The sequence below is a fragment of the Sturnus vulgaris genome, chromosome Z (assembly GCF_052056855.1).
Source record: "Sturnus vulgaris isolate bStuVul1 chromosome Z, bStuVul1.hap1, whole genome shotgun sequence".
In the NCBI taxonomy this organism is placed as follows: domain Eukaryota; kingdom Metazoa; phylum Chordata; class Aves; order Passeriformes; family Sturnidae; genus Sturnus; species Sturnus vulgaris.
Genome location: NC_142283.1, coordinates 33,721,294 through 33,741,572, shown reverse-complemented (window position 1 = coordinate 33,741,572; position 20,279 = coordinate 33,721,294). Strand labels below are relative to the sequence as shown.

Sequence of the window (20,279 nt, the reverse complement as noted above, 5' to 3'; positions counted from 1 at the left end):
ACTGGAAGGGTAAAAGCTGGAAAACTCATGTGTTGAGATAGACAGTGTAATATGGAAAGCAAAAGCCATACACACATAAGCAAAGAAAGAAAAAGAGCTCATTCACTATTTCCCATGGGCAGCAGGTGTTTTGCATCTCCAGGACGTCAGGGCCCCCTCCAGCCTCACAGTGACTTGGGAAGACAAATGCCATGACTCCAAACGGCCCCTCCTTCCTCCTTCTCGTGCCCAGCTTGAAATACTGAGCAGGATGTCACATGGTCTGGAATATCTCTTTGTCCAGTTCAACCTCCCATGTACCTTCAACTTCCTCCCCAGCTTGGCAGTACAAAAAGCAGGAAAGACCTTGGCTCTGTGTAAGCCTTGCTCAAGGATAACTAAAGCATCTCTATATTATCAATCCTGTGTGCAGCAGAAACCCAAATTCAACCCTGTTCTAACCCCTGTGAAGAAAATTCCCTCTACCCCAGCCAAAACCAGCTCACATGTGCAAAGGAATATTTTTTTCAGATGTTTCTATTTAAGTGTTTGTAAACATGAAACACATGAAATCACGTGTTCTAGTTAGGTATTACAGATGCACAGAATTTTTTTATGGTTTGTTGAATGTTCGGAGTTGTTTTCCTCACATGGATTTGACAATTTTACTATTTTGTGTGGTGTGACATTTTCAATAGCCCTTTTTCTGAATACCAGTAAGTCTACAATTTGTTTCTCAGCAAATTTTTTTAAATGTATGGCAGCTGAAGTTCATAAAATGCAGAAGATTCTTCCTTTATTCTTCAAAAATACTTGCAGAAATTGTTTTAGAAGTATAGAGTTTTAAGCTGTAGAACTTTTAAATCCAGATGGAGAAATTGAACTTTCTTCCCATTTTTTTTCTGTTTATTTCTAATGACTTTGCTTAATGCTGCAAATCTAGTCTTGTTTATGGTGTTCATGTCTGATACTAAAATTAAGAACTTTTCCTGGACTCTTTACCATAATTAAGATAAAAGAGGGTTAAGATGGAGTTACCTTTTCTAAACAAATGATAGACAGCATTAAATACGCTTGTAAAATAATTTTAATCACTGTTTTGCACGTTTTATTCTTAAAATCGAATAAACTTTCTTGAAATGAAAGGTTTCACCCTCATAAACATTGTGGGTGCACAGTAGGGAACCTGTTCTCAGAAATGAGCATGCATTATATTGTATATTGTAATTGTGTATTAATACATGGTGAATTAAATACATACATTTCATAGGTAAAAATTTCAATAGATTGACTCCAAATTCTGCTGACACTGATTTGGATAAAGCTTTGGATAGCTATTTTTGCTACCAGATTTCACTGGTGTCAAATGAACCTGGACTCATGATGGTGATCTTCCTTTTATTTCCAAGAAAAAGGGATGGAAAGTAAAAAAAAAAACAAACAAAAAAACCCAACCAAACAAAAAACCCCAAACCTGAGTAATCCAAACACTTTTTTTATGCTGAATTCTTTACAAAAGTTTCTTATTAAGCATTGACCAGGAGCAGCAGATTTAGTGGAGAAGGAGGCAGCTAACATTTCAAAAGCTATTCTCTCAAGTTTATGTATCTGAAAGGAATCAAGTTGGGTTTTTTTTGGCAATCATAAATAACTTTCATAAATAGCTTGAACAGAAGATCGTCATCCTGTTATGAGTTAAAGAATTATGCAGATTATGGAATGGCTGAAAAAGATGAAATTTCTTTTTATAGGACCTCTAATTGGATCTTTACATTCAAAAACATCCTCTTTCCTACACCAGGATAGTCAGTTTAAGGGATTAACTCCTATGACACTCCCGCCATTTATGTGAACATAGTTATTAATAATTCTGTGCTAGGGTTGGTGCTAAAAGCAGCAGATATGAATTAAACCAAGGGTAAAACTTGCTTTGTGTTCCTACAAAGTATAGCAAGGGCAGTGCATGTCTTTGTTGGCAGAATTAATAATAAAACCCCCAATGCTTTTGTGAATTCCTTGAAGCTGTAACTTTGTCTATGGACACTTTTAATATTAGCAAGAGAATGACTCAAAGCATCTAGTTTGCCTGGTTAGTTGAACTGTCAAAACTGCAAAATATTCCTGTTACATCTATGAACAGGGAGAAATGTGAGTGGAGGAGGGACTGTGCCACCCCTCAGAGAGAAGTTCTCGAGTGCAGTGAAGACACTGAGCATGGGGAGCTGTGTTTGTGGTTGACTTAGTCTTTGCTTCGGCGTGGTGGTAGATTATATTTTCTGTAGAGTTAGAATAACACAGTGTTAATTCTGCTCTGGAAAAGTCCAAAGAGATTTCAAATTGGGTATGACTCTCCATGTAAATTAATAATGTTGCTTTCAAGACACTTTCAGATAATGTGCAGTTACTACCTTCCAATCTTCAGGTTACAATTCTCATATTTTTGTGATATGCTTGGAGAAATAACCTGTTTGACCAGAACTAAAAAAGTATTTGAACAATGCGATGCTTGCTTCTTGCTTTCATTTACCTGATGAAAAGTCAGATGCCTTCCCAGAGCAATACAAGTATATACAAAGCAGCTACAGGAGGATCTTTTTCGTCCATCTCTGTCTCTGAGGCCCACAGAGAACCTTCCTAACTCTTGAAATGATGAAGCTAGGTATTGAGATATATTAGTAATTATTTTGGGGATTTTCTTTGTACCTCATCCTTTGTAGCATAACTGCAGATACTTTTCTTTCACATCTGGTATTTCAAATCAGCTTTTAAATAATGAAGGTATTTTAAAACCAAATTTGCCTAAACTTTTACAGGATTCATTAAAACTTCTTCCACCTACAGTACCTATAATATTTTGGAAGGCAATGTTAACCTTACTTAGGAGAGTGCTCTGAAAAAAAATGATTTCCTTTTTTTTTGACAATGAAATAATGATCTACTTTATATATGGTGATTGAATCAGAGTAGCCTTCAGGCACTGGTATGTTGGAGTAGGCAGCAGTTCCTGTGAAACTGCATGACAAAGCTGAGCTGTTGTACACATTTAACTTGCTGTAAGTGGAGGAAATATGACAAGTGCTGCTTATGAGCAAAATTAGCTCAGCCTTTCCTTTTTATTTGTTTCATCTTTTTTACACAGAGGAAGTGGAGGAACACACAAAACAATGCTGGTAAACTTCTTTATTGTCTACCTTTGCTGAATATAAAGAGCAGCATGAAGGAAAGTATGGTGTGAAAAGGGTAATGGAGTAGTATTGAAGGGACGGAGGAAGGAGATGCAGAAAAACCCTGGGGTTCCAGCCTAAAGAAGTTTTTTTGTTTTTGTGCTTTCAGTTTGTGAGCTACATGTGCACACAGACTGTATCCTGTTTGCTTGCAGTGACTGCCGGCAGTGTCACCAGGACGGGCACCTGGACCATGTAAGTGCAGATGCCTCTGCAGGGGAAGGTGGTCGTGCATTTTGTGGACTGGAGAAAGAGCAGTCTTGTTCTTTAGTTTCACATGCTCCTAGTTATCAAAGCACTTTTGTTGCTTATTGACAGGCCAAGGATATATGTAACTTCAGAATATACTACAATGAGTGAGATGAACTTAAATGCTGCTATATTCACAGTGCTTTTGAACTCTTGCTGAAAAGTCTGTGGAATGTGTACAACCTCAAAAAAAAAATCAAGCATCTTATTGAAAAGTTTGCTTTGGAAAAGCTGGCGTGGAACTTTTTGATATTTTTCCTTTTCCTTTTCCTCTCCTCTGCTCCCCTCCCCATTTTCCTGTATGGGAGCTTTTGGCTGCATTGCTTCTCTTATCCTCAATGCTTCCTGCAGTCTGAGTAATGCAAGATTGCCTATTTTCTTATCTCCTCACAGTACAGTAGATACAGAATACTGATATTGTAGGATGATTTTTAAAAATAATTATTTTTAGTGGACTGTGAAGCAAAACACTATGATAATATTTTTATAATTTGATAAAACTTCTCTTAGTGAAATGTAAGATTGTTAAAGAGTCAAATATATCTTGAGAAAAACGTAATGCCGTAGTGTCTGTTGCTATTTCCTCAGAGATATTTGAATTACTGATTTTAAAGCTGTATTGAAGATGCGTCTGTATCTGATTCATGTCATGCTAAGTCGTGATGTGTTCCCTCAGGATACTTACCACCACCACTGGAGAGAGGGAAACCTTTCTTCAAGTGCTCGTTGTGAATTTTGCAAAAAAACCTGTGGGTCTTCTGAAGTGCTTTCTGGCATGAGATGTGAATGGTGTGGCATCCTGGTATGTTGTGCTGCTGCTGCATGTATTTTTAGGAACCACATATATATGGGCATGTGTTTATTTGAACACTTGATATAAACATAATTTATTTGCATGCTGTATAAATATATATTTTGTATACACTTTGTAAATAGACCTATCTATACACTTGCCTATTTAAATATATATATTTATGTGTTAGATGGGAAATCTTATTTTTTTTAATCCTCATAGTCATTTTAATTATCAACTCTCAAAGTCACAGTGAAGCTTCGTGTAAATCCAGTGGAATTTAACGTGGCCTAATCATCATAGAACAGTGGTTAGAAGCCTGCAGTCACTTCTTCGTTAAATCAGAATTTCTTTCAAATCATGAATTCTGCAAGGTTAAGGGCTTACCATTCTTATATATTTACTCTGATTTCAGTATAGAATAGGTCTTAACCTGTGTGGTTGGGGTTTTTTTAAGCTGTAAATACCAGTTCCTGTGTTTTTCCATTCACATGACACATGTTTATTTCCTGTACAAGTTGATCGTACCCTTCAATAATTCTTCTGGAAACCACAGCTTTTCACACACTGATAAACAGTGTGTGGTGCAGATAACAATTAATCCATCCACTTAATGCCACCTTATATTAAAATATGATGGAAGTGAAAGTAGCACCAGATGAGATGGGAACTGAAAAGTATAGGTAAGAAATCATTAATATGTTGCTTAAGGCTAGATGGGTACTCCGTGATTTAAATGTAAATCATGCGGTAATGATTTAAAATAAAACTCTAGGAGTTATTCAGTACTTCAAGTGGTATTTCAATGATTTTAGTTGTGGTTTGTTTTTAGTGTTGTGGGGTTATTATTTTAATCTGAGATATCATTTCTGAGGTGGGAGGGACTGTCGTTGAGAGCAGTCTAAGAAATGAAACATGCTATGTGGCCATACATACAAAGGTATATGTATTCAATAATGGCAAAGATTTGCAACAGTGTAAAGGCAGAAACTATCCAGTCATCCCTTGGGATAAAACAAAAAACGGTCTTACCTCAGAAATTGCAAGTGGGTACAGCTATGCAAGAGGATACTACTACTCCTTTTCAAGCTATTCAGTATAATCTGTGCACCTTTTCCATTTCCCCTAGTAAATATCCACATAGAGTAGAAGATCAGAGCTTGAGACCAAAACTTTAAACTACTCCATGTAGCTGTAAAAAACTCTTTCATTTTTAATAGAACAGGTTTGTGATACTTGAAAGTTTCTTGGCTTATTAAGACACCCCATTTTGTATTATTGGTAATACAAAACCTGAATTAAACAAATGAACATCTAGGGTGAAAAATGGGCCATTCGTTTAATGAAGGTGATTTACAGAAGGCCTATATAATCCCTAAACTGAGTTATACAATTTCAGTCATAGTTTGTTATACATAAATTTATTTTCTCTGTGTATCACAAGTTCTTAACTGATGCTGTTGTTTATAGGCTCATGCTGCTTGCTATGTAATTGTCACGCCAGAATGTACCTTTGGAAGATTAAGGAATATGATTCTTCCTCCAAATTGTGTTCAATTGTTTTCTCGCAACTTCAGCAAATTGCATTGTTTTCGAATATCGGAAAATTTGCAAACAGAATCAGGTAAAAATTTCAAAGTTGAATGTAACTAATTGATGAATGTATTTAACCTAGTGTCATAATTCAATTAGGTACATTATTGCTAAGTTTTACTGGTTTTTTTGGCAATACTATGACTTCTTGCTATTTCTGGGACAGGTTAGGGTCTTTTTTTAATGGACGCTGTGCAAAACTTCTGTTTACTGGTGCCGGGCAATTTGTGAAATATTCTTGAAAAAAAAAGTGATAATCAGAAAATTTGTGGTGTTAGTGTTATCATTGCTGGAAACACTTCTTATATCATGCGTAGAGATTATTTTATTTGTCTCTTGGATTAAGCATCTGTCCTTTTCAAGATTCCTGTACTGAAGCAATACCATATATCTAGGCAGGGTAATGTTCTACTGCCATCTAGAGTGAATGTTTGTTTAACAGCTTTTTAGGAACAAGATGTATTTAAGCAAAGTATTTTTTAATTCGTGTTTTTATTGTCATGCACCTGTAAAACCTTTCTTTTGGTGCTTGAATGGTATAGGAAAGGGAAAAAAAAGTAGGAAAAAAAAGTGAAATATTCACAACTGCTCTTTTCTCAACCTGGCAGATTGCTCTTGAACTTTCTGCTCTAAACTCAGATTTAGTTTTGGTGAGGAGCGCTGATCATGAGCAAGACCCCATTGTTCTGTGTGCAGCAGCTGTAGCAAAAGTCCTGCTACTGCATGAACTGCATGACCCAAGGTCTACATAACCCAGACACACTCCAGTGACCTGTCAAAGGCAGAGAGGAAGCATTAGTTGATTTTGTAGATTTTTTTTTCAGTGAGTGTTTTTTCTTTTTAGTGAATTTGCTTGCTAGTGGTCAAAGATGTAGTACAGCACCCACTTGAAAACCATGGAGTTCCTAATGCTTCCAAGATAAGAAGTAACCAAAATAAAGAGAGTTTTGGATGAGCTTGATTTTGCTGTAAGACTCACTGTGAACTTTGGTTCGGCTCTATTGTTAGGTATTTCACAAGTGTCCCAAAGGCTTAAGAGAAGATAAAGTTGTGTTATTATAACTAAGACAAATTAATCACAAACCTTTAAAATAGAGTCTTTGGTTTGACTTTTCTGATGTTAACTAAGTTCTCTCTTCAACAGTGGTGTGTTCTTTTAATATGTCAGACTTAACTTTCTATTTTTTTTATTTTTGAATCACTTTGTAATAAAAACTGAACATGAAGCACCTTAAGTGAAAGAATCCAAGGTTTTAACTGTACTTTCTAGTCTCTTCCTACAATATTTTAAGAGATGAAAGAAAAGGTTTTCTATTTCAGGACTTATGCTACATGCTAAGTGTGTTAACTCATGTTACACATAGTCAAGACTTTTTAAAGTAAGAATGCGGTTTTTTGCATTTCTTTAAGGGAAAAGTTTGTCTGATGCTTTGAATTGACAGAATGAAGTCATTAGCTTGTGGTCAGATGCAGATACATATGGATGGAGAAATATTCACAAACTTAGTTTGGACCATTTCCAGTGTTTTACTGTGATATGAAGAGTGGGGGAGAATAAAACTGAATAAAACTCACCTTGTTTGGAAAGTCAGAATGCATTTTTACAGTCCTTAGCCTGTGTGTCACAGAGGTATAGTATAGCAACACCCTGAAAAAAAATCTCATTTCTAACAGAGGTTCTCTTTTCTGTGGTCTATGAGAATTTCTGCTCCTTGGGCTCAGCTCCCCATCATCCAACGGGCAGCAGCCTTCCAGGATGGAGGGGCCGCTGATACCCAGGGGAGCAGGGGCCAAGCCATGGGCATGCTCCCCTTTCCTCCTGCTGCAGATCTGTTGCATTCCTGTGAACTTGACAGCTGCCTTAGCAATTGACGTATTCCCTTTTTTTCATGGTCAGTGAGCCACAATTGTGGCTCAGCAGAAGGCATGGTGAGTAATATTTGTGATGCAGCACCTGCCTTGCACTCTGCTGGTGCATAAAATGTTTTGTTCTGTGTTTCCATAGCTGACAGTGCTTTTTAACGCCTTGGTTTAGCACCTACATGCTGAATGTTCAGGTACTAGTCTGACGCCTCCACATGTGACTCCTTTTAACAATGCACATCCTGTTGAGCCTTGCTTCGAGACCTGTTGCTGGATGTTTGCTATTCTGAGTCATCTGCTGAAGATCAGGTGTCTGCAGGTCACTGCCAAAAGCACCAGATACTATTGCTATATGCTCTTTTTCTTTCCCCAAATTCTTCTTCAAAGGCAGAGCCAAGAATTGTCTTGAACTAATTCTTACATTGTCGTGGGTCGAGGAAACTCAGAGCTCTAGCCTTCTAGTTCTTGTTACCCATGTTCACAGAACAGACCTTCATTTTCCTACAAAACCCCACTAGCTCCTGGCATGTGCTGAAAGTTACCAGATATGTCATGAATCCAGCAGCTCCCTGATACTCTCTTAGGATATATTTGATGCTTCTCTTAGAATGAAGCAGCTCAGAACAGCTGCCTCTGGAATTGCTGCTGCTTTACCAGGGAAAGGCATAGACTCTTGATGGCAGATCTGGTTAAAGATTGTGCATGTTAGGGATGTTTTAGGGGAGCAAGGAACTCATATGTTGGAGGATAATTAGCACTTCTGTGTGATGGCAGGCTCATTAAGAATTTCTCCTGACGTGGCATGCACAGAGGGTGCTCCTTTGCCACAGCTAACATCACTCATAAGATTGTGAAATGACCAGTCTGAGGTACCAAAGTGTTGGCAGTTGCCTGGGTGAGTTGACTGCTGCAGGCATAGCTCTTCCCAAGCTGGTGGTTGGGAAGTGCCAAATGACTTGTCCCATGCAGTGAATGAGAACAGCTATCACCTACTGGGGACCATTTGTCCAAAGTGGCTTTTGCCATGGTGTAAATGCTAAACTTCATCACCAAAATTCAGCAAACATGTCTGTGCTGAAAAAACCTTCTTTTAAACTCTTGAGCTACCAGGACATGCAGTGGTAGAGCAGTGTGGAGCCCCTTTCTGCAAATGACTCCTGTCATAATAAATTTCAAACAAGTCATTGAACTTCATGGAATAGTTTCAAGATGCTGTTGATGTAGATTTCCCTACTATTCAGACTGAAGGAGAAAGTATAATAAAAGTCAGCTTTTTCCCATCAAAACTGAGAAAGAAGGGGGTTGGGAGCAATCAGGAACATTCCTTTCGTATTGTTATATTTACTGGGGGTTTTTTTTGTTTTTTTTTTAACTTACTTGTCTGGAGTGAAATTCAAGAAGGCATTCAGCTGCTTCTTATTTCAGGGTGTTTCAAGACCATACTGTCTAAATTTCTCTCCAGTTTGAAACTTGATCTGTTTGTCTGTCAGCTATAACAGGGAAAATATCTCAACACTCTTTATGTTTTAAAAGTCACAACTCGAAAGTGTTATTGTTGGTCTTTCTTTTAGAAAATCTGAAAGCATTACCCAAATGTTCATTGAGTTTCCTGGTGTGAAGTTTAAGACTACTACCTAGTACCCTTCTTGACATGCTCTGATTCTGCTTCTTGGAAGGTTCTCCTGCTTTAGGAATTTGACTTCACCAGTACCTCTTCTGCTCTGAAGATCTGCCTTTAATTGTTTACACAGTTTTTACAAAGTTGTTGCCTGGCTTATATCTTTTGGGAGCTTTGCCTGCATCTCATTCAAGACAGACTGGAATTTTCAGTGGGTGCAAGTGTGAATACCGTTATTTGATGAGCACTTGTGTTGCACTCTACTGCTACCCTCAGAGAAGGAAAATTGATCATGTTTGGGTTTGCACTGGTCTTGTATGGCCCTGAGTGTCAGGAATGAGAATGCTGTGAGGATGTTCTTCACAGAAGCAAATACCAAATGTTCACAGCATTTATTTTAATATTTTTTTAATATTTTGTGTATGGTTTTACAAGGGCGCATTATTTTCTGACATGTTAGCTCCTAGCTTTAGAGGACAGCAGCAATTTCTTTCTCTTTGGGTGTCAATACCTTTGTTTTTCAGTTGTGGAAATTACTTCTATAACACCATTTCTGCACAGAAGGCTGGATTGATTTGCTAACTTAAAACTTAATGGAAACCATTCATACTTCGATGATAGTCAAGCATCATGACTTCAGAAAAGAATGAAATGCAGTAGTTGCAATATTAGAGCTAATAGTATAAGGATCGCATGTATGTCTTCACTGTAGCTACATGACAATGCAGATTTTTTTTATTGCTATTTAAATGTATGAATTATTATCATAAAATAGGTAGAAAAAGATAGTGTGCTTTTCCTTTTGTGTTATCTTGTTTGATGGAAACTGTTCTTAAATGACAAACACCTTCTTCCCTCCGTTCAAATTAACAAAAATCCTTTATTAAAATGTGTCTGCTTTTACAGATGAAGATGATGATGTTGATGGCTCATCACAAGGATCAACAAAAGATATCCAAATTTCAACTGATTCAAGTAAGCAAAATTTTAGTAAGGGATGAATAGTCATCCATTTATTTATTCATATAATAATCTTGATTCATATAATCTTAACTTGTATTGCCATATGACAAAATATTAAATGGTTGTTTTTCCAAGATTAGTTTTTAATTTCAGGTCCAAAGTTACGGTCCAACACATTTATCCAGGGCATTACAAATATCTCCTTGGTATTTTCCATTGGTAGGTTGACATAAGTGGCAATCTGTTTGTTACCTTGTCAAATAGGCAATTTCTCTCAAATTGGTAATAGAAGAAAGAAAATATGGTGTTAACAATTCACAGATAAGCAACAAATTTAAAGGGCAGACAGCAATGTCTTTTCAGAGCCTTTTGCTTTAAGTTCACTGGATCCAAATTTTGATGAGGTGAACTCTTTTTTGGCTTGGGCATATTGCAGTAAACAGGACTGAACTGGGCTGGCTGATTTTTATGCAGTTAAATTTTTGAGTGTGTGGAGTTTTCTGGGGTTGGTAACAATCAAATTCTTGCTTTTTAGAAGGTGAGGTAAAACTGCAGTTTAGGAGCTTCCCACCCCTATATCTGTATTAGTAAGTAGAACAACATGGTATATGCTACCTAAAGTAGCTGCAGAATTCTTGTAAAAAGATATTTCAAATCAATAAATACTTTTTTTTCTTTAAATCCTGAAGTTATTGCAAAATTAAAAGACTAATTGTTCAAATGTTATTTGGAATTTTAAAAAGTTCAGTTCAATAAGTAGTTAAATCAGTTATGGAAGAGATCTCAAGCATCCTCTTGTTTTACTTTCTTAGTTCCTGAATGTTCTTTAAGTTATGATCCACCACCATACTTCCTTATTATGGGAAAATGCTCTAACTATAGTTTATCTATACAACTTTCACTTTTTCCAGTGTTTTAAGTGACTTAAGTGGTTGAGTGTGAGGACTTTTACATTTCAGCAATTAAGCCTATTTCCCTTATGACTGTCAAAAAGAGCAAATAATGTATCCAGGTATTTCAACTGGATTCATTGAAAGCATTAGTCAGTCATCGAAACCAGCTCTAGTTTAGCCTTCCCAAAAGAAGAAAAAAATATATGAAAATTCAGGGCAGGATACAAACTTCAATATGTCATTTGTTCAGGCTGTGTCTGGACTGGAGAAAGCAGCAATAGATGGAATATGTTCAAAGGTCATGTAAAGTGTCATTAGTTCTGTTTTTAAAAAGAATAGCAGCATAAACTGTTTTCCAGAAGAAGCAAGGACAGCATATGGAGAGGGATTTTTCCCCTAAAGATACTTAAGAAAACTTTAAGCTTTCATAAAAAGGGCATTGTGTTCTTCTGTAACTGCTTACAGATAAACATGTCACACATTCCTTAGCAGATGCTTGGAAAGGCTTTAAAAACTAAAAGAAGGGTTAAGAAGTGTCCATCAGAATGGGAGGACAGCTGTTAACACAGATTTGTGCTACAAAATTGAAACTAGGGGAGTTTGAGCTGCTGAAGAAAACAAGTTCAGAGAAAGCACACACCTGCAAATGGCTCTTGTGGAAGAGAAAGAGCCAGAGGAAGAAAGAAGGGAGGAAAGGAAGGGTGGGAGGAAGAAATCTGGGATTCTAAAAGGCTCTTTTCAAGGGCAAAAAAAAAGAAAAAGTACATGTGGGTTATGAATCCTAACACTTAAATAAACCAAAATTTGATAGTCCCCACTGTTGTAATATGAAGCAGCAGTAGAGAAGGAGAGCATAAAGCATGTAAATAACACAAGTTATTTGGAAGAGTGGTTCTTGTTAAGCTATGTTGCTAGAGTTTAGTCTTTTAAGAGTAATTTTCACAGTGTTGCACTCAGTATAGGCCTCTAGTTTCTTAAGTGACAAAAGGATTCATGACCACATCATTTTCCTATCTCAGTCACAAGCCACATGTAAGTCTTTTCAGAAGCCATGTCCTGCCTGTGTGGATTTGGAAGTCAAAGGGAACATGAACTTTGGACTCATCCAATGCTGTTTTATCCTTTTCCCAGGAAAACTTGCTATCTTAGACTCTGAAATCAAATTCCACGCTTAGGTAAATTATGCCTGGAGTTAACCTTTTGTAGTTACTTTCTCCTTGGAAAGGGTAAGCATGAATAACAGATTATTTTCAGTTCAGTATCCCATGGTAAGAAAAAGAAATTTACATGTGTTGGATGTGCTCTTGACTCAGATTTCTGGATGACTAATTGCAGTACATAGCTGCTTGTTCTTTGGTTAATGTACTTCCAGAAGCTCATGTGCAAGCAAGCCATTTTTCACTGGCTTGCAGTAAAGGTGTCCCCTGTGAGGAGGACAGTGACAAAGTTAAATAGGATTTTTCATTGATAAAGTTGAGGAGGTTTTTTTGTGTGATGGATACCAGATTAACAGCATTAACTGGTTCGTAGATCTGAACTTGTTCTTGTAAACAGTTTCTTTTGAGAGTCAATCCAACTGTTCTTTGAATGTTCTTAATACATGGAGAGCTCATAAAAAATTCTCCAGTTACAATTGCTAGGGATTCTTTTAGGCCAACTAGTGTCTCATTAGAGCAACCTACAAAGGCACTTCAAATGAAAACAAGTACTAGAACTTGGATGAATGTTTTTATTCTCAGATGGTTGTCTACTTTCTGGATTGCTAGAGAAAACAGCAGAGATTTTGATAGTGTTATGCAAGTTCATACTCAGAACATCAGCTGTGCTGTCAGAAACCAGTGTTCACTTGTTTTCTCAAGTTGTGTTAGCTCTAAAGTAGGTCACCCAGGACACAGTGTGTCTTTTGGTTAACATTTGTCTATGCTGTGGTTACTATGGAGATCACTCTGACAGAAATCTGTCTTAAAGAATTCCAATCCTTCTGACATAGATCCAGCAGAATTTAAAGGAGTAGGTCACTTTCTGATGTGTGCTATGGCCTCAATGCTGTGGTTTTTGAGTTTCAAGGGTACTTTAGAAGTAAGAGTTGATATTTCTATCTTCCTTATATTGTGGCTAAAAAGAAATGACAACAGAAACAATCACTATGATAAAAATGTGAATTTTTATCTTTTCATAATTTTTCCACTGTGACTGGAAAAATGAAAATCCATGGTGATACTACTTTCCATATCAGAAAAAGAATTGAAAAGTCACGTGTCATACCAGCTTGGGTGTGGCTCTGAGCAATCTGATGTAGTGAAAGATGTCCCTGTCACAATTCTTGTACTCCATGATCCTTGAGGGCCACTTCCAACCCGAACTATTTTATTTATTCTGTTTCTGTCTGTTTTCCTTTGTACATGCATCTCTCATACAGGCTTCCCTCCAAAGAGTCACAGCATGGCTGAGGTTGGAGGCGGTACAGAGGTTATCTAGAACAGCCTCCTGTTCAAGCCAGGTTACTCAGAGCAGTTTGTCATGTTCAGTAAGGTTTTGAATGTCATATCAGATTAGCAGCATTATGTTTTTTTATCTAAGAAATATGCTTGAGTTTAGGACATTACTACTGGTCCACAGATCTAAACTTGTTCTTGTAAACCAGTTTATTTTGAGAGTCAATCCAACTGTTCTTTGACTGTTTTTAAGACATGGAGAGCTCATAAAAAATTCTCCAGTTACAATTGCTAGGGATTCTCTTAGGCCAACTAGTATCTCATAAGAGCAACCTACAAAGGCACTTCAAATCATAGAATGGTTTGAGTTAGAAGGGACCTCAGAGATCGTCTAGTCCCAGCCCCATGACATGGGTAAGACACTTTCCACTGGACCAGTCAACATAGTCAGCTTTGTCCCAGGAGAGACTAGGATGACTTTGGAGTAGGATGGGAGGTGGTCCTGGGGACTGCTTTGCTGTGCAGTGAGGTCTTCATGTTACATAGCGAGAATGTCCTTGCACACACTTTGTGCCATGACCAGTGGAATTGATTAAGAAAAATATCCTTAAGAAGTGGACATGTCTACTCTGAAAAAGAAGTCCAAGTGTAGCTGTCACATCTAAGAATAAGGAGTAAAGGTCATGAGAATTAGGGTATCATGATTTTTCTTTGAGGGTTAGAATCTCATTTTTTAAAGACTGCTTTCACACATAAGTACTAGTTAATCCTTTAGTTCTGTGGTGTCTGCTTTTGACTGAAATTGGAGAACACACACTGAAGCAGAAATAGGTGGATTAGACATATTTAGTTTCAGGTAGTTCAAGAAAGCTAGCACTGAAGTGTCCTTGCTAAGTAGTTATACATTTCAGTCTTTCCTCATAGTCTGCCACTGCAGCATTGAGATACCCAATGATGCACATTTCTGCCTGGATTCTTGCATGCTTTTTATCAGTCATCAGTTAGAGGTGGTTTTCTTCCTCCAGTTCCACTTCTCCTTTTTAATCTTTCTATGGTAAATGGTAATTTGCTAATGTGTTTCATTGGACCTAAATGCTGATATTATTTGAGAGCAAAAGACTCTCAAATTTATTCTGTACTGCAAAGTATTTCCAAGCTGTAAGGGACACATCTCCTTTACAATGTGTTAACAGACTGCATGATTAACCAGTTGTGTGGGCATTACAGCTGGTATATGTGGCTTTCACTTAATATTTCTAACATTCAAAAATTGTACTTGATAGCTCCTGGTGATTGTGCTACTTGATGATGAATGCAGGTGTACAGATTTGTTGTGAGATCAGACTGTAACACTGTGCTAATACAATGGGTGACTTTTGTTAATCATTCAGTCCAACACTGCAATAGAAAGGGCATATTCTGTTAGTGAGAAATAGTTATGTCTGCTATAAAACATCAGCTCTCTGAGGAGTACCTGCAAGAACCTGCAAAACTGAGCAGATCATCAGATGTCTTCATAAAGATGTGATCAGGAGAGGATACAAGGTCTTCTTCATGGAATCTTCTTCTTGGTCTGGATTGATTAACTTGGTTTCCTTTCCAGAGGCAGTAAGGAGAGATGTAATGCATTGGTAATATTAACTTGTTCCTAAAACATCTCAAAACCTGCCTGGTTTATGACAATTTGGTTGCACTTTGCTATTACTCTTTAAAACAGTGTTTAAGAGAAAGACTTTGTCATACAGCAGCCTGTAGCTGAGTCATAATCCATTTTCGTGAAAGGTGAACCTGAAATCCTTCACTCTTCACCCTTTCACGATGTCTGTGCAACAATCTGAGCTCAACAGGTTGAGCACGGACTTGATAAGGCTTTAGTGAAGTGAAACACAGCAAAAGGCTGAAGGTCTTCATTTGCTGTACCTTCTTTCTTCCAGTTTTTCCATTGTCCCTGTATTTTCCTCCGATTACCTGTGTACTTAACCAGCCATCTTAGGGACTTCCTTTGGAAGCACATTCTCAGAATTGGCAGTGCTTTGGGAGCTGTTCTGAAGGGGGTGACACTTTGTCTTGGTCTTCAAATTATTCAACTTGTCAATAATGAATTCTGAGGATGAAGAAGCGATAACATACACAGTCTGGTTATATCAGTTACATCAAAAGCCAGGATAAAACTGTGATTACTTCTCCCTCTTTCCTCTCTGAATGTACCCTTGTTTTAATGAACAGTAACAAAACAATATTTAAAATACTCAGCCTCAAAGCTTGTTCTATGACAAGGAATATTCCCAAGAAGAAACATTTCAGTGGGTTTAAAGCAGGTTTTTAGTATTCAGGTACTTTCCTTTTACTTCCTATTCAGATACTTTCTGATTCAAGGTGTGTGTGTGTTAATGAAATACAATTGTTTCTATTCAGGTAAACAAACACTGAAGATATTTGATGGGAATGATGCAGTGAAACGCAATCAATTTCGGCTAATTTCAGTTCCAAGAATTGCAAAAAATGAAGAAGTTGTGGTAAGATACCCAATGAGGGTCAATTTTCCGATGTGATACATATAATTTTATATTACAATAATAAAAAGCTAAGTATTATAAATGTAACTAAACAACAACAATCTGTGAATAGGCTATAATATTACAATGTAATTTGACTTCATATAGTGCTTTTATTTTAGAGCATCTGAGAAAATGGTGGCTTCCATATCTGTAGCATAATGGCAACCACAGTATCACATGTTAAGCAGATATTCTGCTTTCTGGTGTTACTCTGAAGCCTGATTTTACCGACACAAGCAATACAGGATAACCAGTTCCTTAGATCTTGCTCCTTTTCTGTGGTAGTGGTATGGTATTTATCCTGGACACCCACCAATATTGTGCTTCAGTTAATCAGCCTTGAACACTAAAGCTTGTTATAGTTATCTCCACCCCTTGGCTGTGAAAACAGTCAATCATTAATCACATACTGACCACTCCCTAGCTTTTCCAGTGCTCCATCTGGGATGGAAAAATTACTTAGTACTAAATCAAATGTGCTGTACAGATCTTTATTTACTGGGCTAGGCAGAGACCCCATGCTGTGAGAGATAAATCCCAAAGGGGAAATAGGGTGGTTTGCAATAGAATTGTGTATGATGGGGTCTCAGAGTCATAACAGACTTGGCAAAGTCCGAAGAATATATTACAGCAGAATTTTGACAATATAAAGCTAAAGATCATTAGGATTTTTATCTTAATACTGTGCTCAAAATCATCAGGAGTTTTGCAAAAGGTTTGTAGTTTTAGTAGTAGTAGTTTACCTGTCAAAGATATTTAAGAAAAACTATGTACAGGATTGAAAACACTTTTATTTAGGAGTGCCACTTGCCTTTCAATCACATTTTACTAGGTTGGTGCTTTTAATACCAGAGTAGAGGAATACAATTTCTAATATATGAGCTGTATTGACTGCAGCATCTGTGTTCGCAGAGGTGCTACAGGCATGGGCCCACTGTGGATGTAAAATTCCTGTTTTCATCTTGCAAGGACAGCTCTTTCCTGTTCACAGGTGTGTGGGTTTAGGGCAGCTTCGTGGCTGAGAAGCTCACTAAATTTTAGCATCCCTTAGTGCAAGAAGACTGAGTAGTAGAGTTGGATGCAATCAGGTGTAATTTACTATTTTCTTTGTGGAGTAAATTTCGCATTTATGTGTGTAGATTTATTTGACCTGGATTTTTACATTTGATCTTACAATGTCTATTGCTTGCCAAAAATACTGTGGATTGTCTTCAAATGCATTGATATCTCAAGTTCTCTTTCATGTTCACTGAAATTTGTTTTCAAAACTTCACTCTTGTTTTGGTTTTTTTTTCCGTTGTTATGTATTCACTGCTCTGAGGTTAGAACATGCATTAAAGGTTCATTTCATAAATCAGATATTTAGAATGTCTATGGCTGCATTTGTATTAGTGGTGTCTTTTCAAGTAAATGTTAATTTATCTTGCTGTGTTTAGGAGGCTGCTTTGAGGGCGTACTACATAAATGATGACCAGCAGGAGTATGAGCTTCAGACCTTTACACAGCAGGTGCTGCTCTCTGATGATGTTATCAACAGGAATGATGCTGCAGAGGACAGCAACTTGGGCTCAGTATTCCGAGAATCTGTTCCTGAAGCTTGGATCATCAGAGCCAAACCAAAGGACGAGGAAGTGATCAGAATTTATCCTGCCTGGCTAAAGTGAGTTTTTTCCTTCTTGATCACAAGGTTATCCTTCTTGGCTATATTTGTCATCTGTAGTCTAGCCCTGTTTGCTTTAGTTTTTGAAGCTGCAGAGCTCTAACAAAGAGTGTAGTTTCTGTATTTCAGGATTCTTCTGTTCATTTTTCTGAATGGGTAGTATGCATAACATTAATTTCCATGCCTGGAAACTCTCGGATTTCTTTACATGCATGGAGCATGCAGTGCAACTTGTGCAGTTCTATTATCATGTGCCTGGTTAGAAAGATGCAACTTTACATTAACTACATCTGTAAACAAATGATGACATACACATCACTTGAAAAATTGATAGATTTTTTTCAAAGAAATTTGAAGTAGGAAGAACTACAGTTCTAGTAGGAAGAACTACTACAACTTCCCATGAGAGATGAGGAGGAAAAAGAATTAAAATTAAAAAAAAAAAAAAACCTATACAATTTCCCACTGAGACAGTATGAATTCAAAATTGTTGAGTAGTGGAAACAAAGTGGTCTGGACATACTAATTTCTGAAGGCCTGTGGGATAAAATTTAACGATGTGTTCATTTTGCTGTTACAACTGCATTGACAAGTTTTATAAAAGACTTGCAGGTTATTTTTGTGGTTGGGAAGTAGCTAATCTGTAGTGCTGCAGTTGTGACTAGTAGTTCCTTGAGATGAAAGTGTTTTCTTGTGTGCAGTGCTGATACATCTGTCACGAGTCTCAGTGAACAACTTTCTTCAACTAATGAAAATATTTGAGAAAATTCTATACTTAGTTTAAAAAAGTACACATAGGATACATCCTAAAATAAGTATTTTTCTTCTTAGGGTGGGAATGGCATATGTTTCTCTACGAGTAAAAAAGGATAGCATTGTGCAGACTGTGATCAAAGAAGTGCTCCCGTTACTTGGAAGGCAGGTAAGTGAAAGATCCTAAGTGAGTGACCCTGGAAGTATGTATTTTTTGCTTCAGGAAAATTGCAGTCTCTGAATTCACAGTTATTGTAAATGTTGTTAGCATTTGGCAGATGATCTTTCATGACCGGCATGCTGCTCAAAGCTTAACACAATCTTCAGGGTAGGTAGGCATGGTTGCTCTGTACTGGATGGTACCATGAGTGTTTCTGGGCCAAGCGTATTTATGTGCATGAACACCATGATTCTTGGGGTGCAGCATTTTTTTACTGGTTGTTATTGTCTTGAAATATTTAAAACACACTTACGTATGTTGCTACTCAGATAATTTTACCTTATTGGGAAATTGACAATCACTGTTAGGGTGATCATGCTTGTCTCTTAATTCTTTATGCTGCTTTGAAGGAAATTGTAAAATCACAGAATATCCCAGGTTGGAAAGGACCCATAAATATCACTGAGTCCAACTTCCTGCTCCTTGCAGGATTACCTAAAAGTGAAGTGTGTGACTAACAGCATTGTCCAGACACTTGAACTCTCACAAACTTGCTGCCATGAACACTTTCCTAGGGATCCTGTTCCAAGTACCAGCCACTCTTTCAGTGAAGAACCTTTTCCTAACATCTAATTTGAATTCCCCTTAATGCAGCTTCACTCTCTTTTCCTTGGGTCCTATCACTGGTCACCAGAGAGAGGAAATTGGCACTTCTCCCTTCTCTGCCCACCTTAAGGAAGCTGTTGACCATGATGTCACCCCTCACCCTCCTCTTCTCCAGGGTGAGCAAACCAAGTGACCTCAGAGAGGTCTTTGAAAGTCTTGACTTCAAGACTTTTCATCCTCTTGGTCACTCTGCTCTGGACACATTCGGGTGGGTTGATATCCATCTTAAACTGTGTCACCCAGAATTACCCCGTCCCAGGTTGAGAATCTGGCAGTAGCTCTTGTTAAAAATTTTATTTGGTTGGTGATTGCCCAGCCCCCTAGCACATCCACATCTCCCAGTAAGGGTCCCCTCCCTTTGAGGGTGTCCACATTTCCTCTGAGCTTAGTATTATCAGGAAACTCACAGTACATTTGATTTCTTCATCCAAGCAATTTATAAAAATATTGAAAAGCACTGCAGAAATTTTCTTCCTATGGTGGCATATAGCATCTCTGTAGCACCCAAGGGCTGCAAGGAAGGACTCAAGGTTGAAACAACACCCATGTTCTTTGCTGTCTGCACTGCTTCCCACATCACTGGAAAATTTTAGATACGTCTTGTAATCTTGTAGATGCACATGCGTTCCTTGGACAATAATTTCTTTTCTATCTGCCTGTCCTTCTTAGGGTTGGTGCCAAAACAGCATGAATTTCAGGAAACATGTTAGTAGACTTTGCTAGCATGCCAAGCCATTGGCAGGCCCAGCCTCACCAATGTGGAGATACAAAGCTGTGGTGTGCACATTTTAGTCAACACCTGGGGCTTGTGAGCACACCAGCAAATCAGCACAGTTCCACTGCTCCAGGGCACAGCCATGTGCTCGGAGGGG

At 37.7% G+C, this 20,279-nt stretch overlaps 1 protein-coding gene across 2 annotated transcripts in view; it reads left to right on the top strand.

Annotated features, from left to right (window-relative positions):
- DGKQ (diacylglycerol kinase theta) overlaps positions 1–20,279 on the top strand; it is an 87,678-nt gene that overhangs the window by 34,934 nt on the left and 32,465 nt on the right. For both annotated transcript variants that reach the window (XR_015799692.1, XM_014888120.2), the window contains exons 4-10: positions 3,313–3,398; positions 4,129–4,254; positions 5,716–5,869; positions 10,226–10,294; positions 16,026–16,126; positions 17,605–17,828; positions 18,660–18,750. Coding sequence is in view for 1 of the 2 variants with exons in the window: in XM_014888120.2 (XP_014743606.1) it covers positions 3,313–3,398; positions 4,129–4,254; positions 5,716–5,869; positions 10,226–10,294; positions 16,026–16,126; positions 17,605–17,828; positions 18,660–18,750 (851 nt within the window). In the remaining variant the exon portion in view is untranslated. The remainder of the gene's footprint in view (positions 1–3,312; positions 3,399–4,128; positions 4,255–5,715; positions 5,870–10,225; positions 10,295–16,025; positions 16,127–17,604; positions 17,829–18,659; positions 18,751–20,279) is intronic.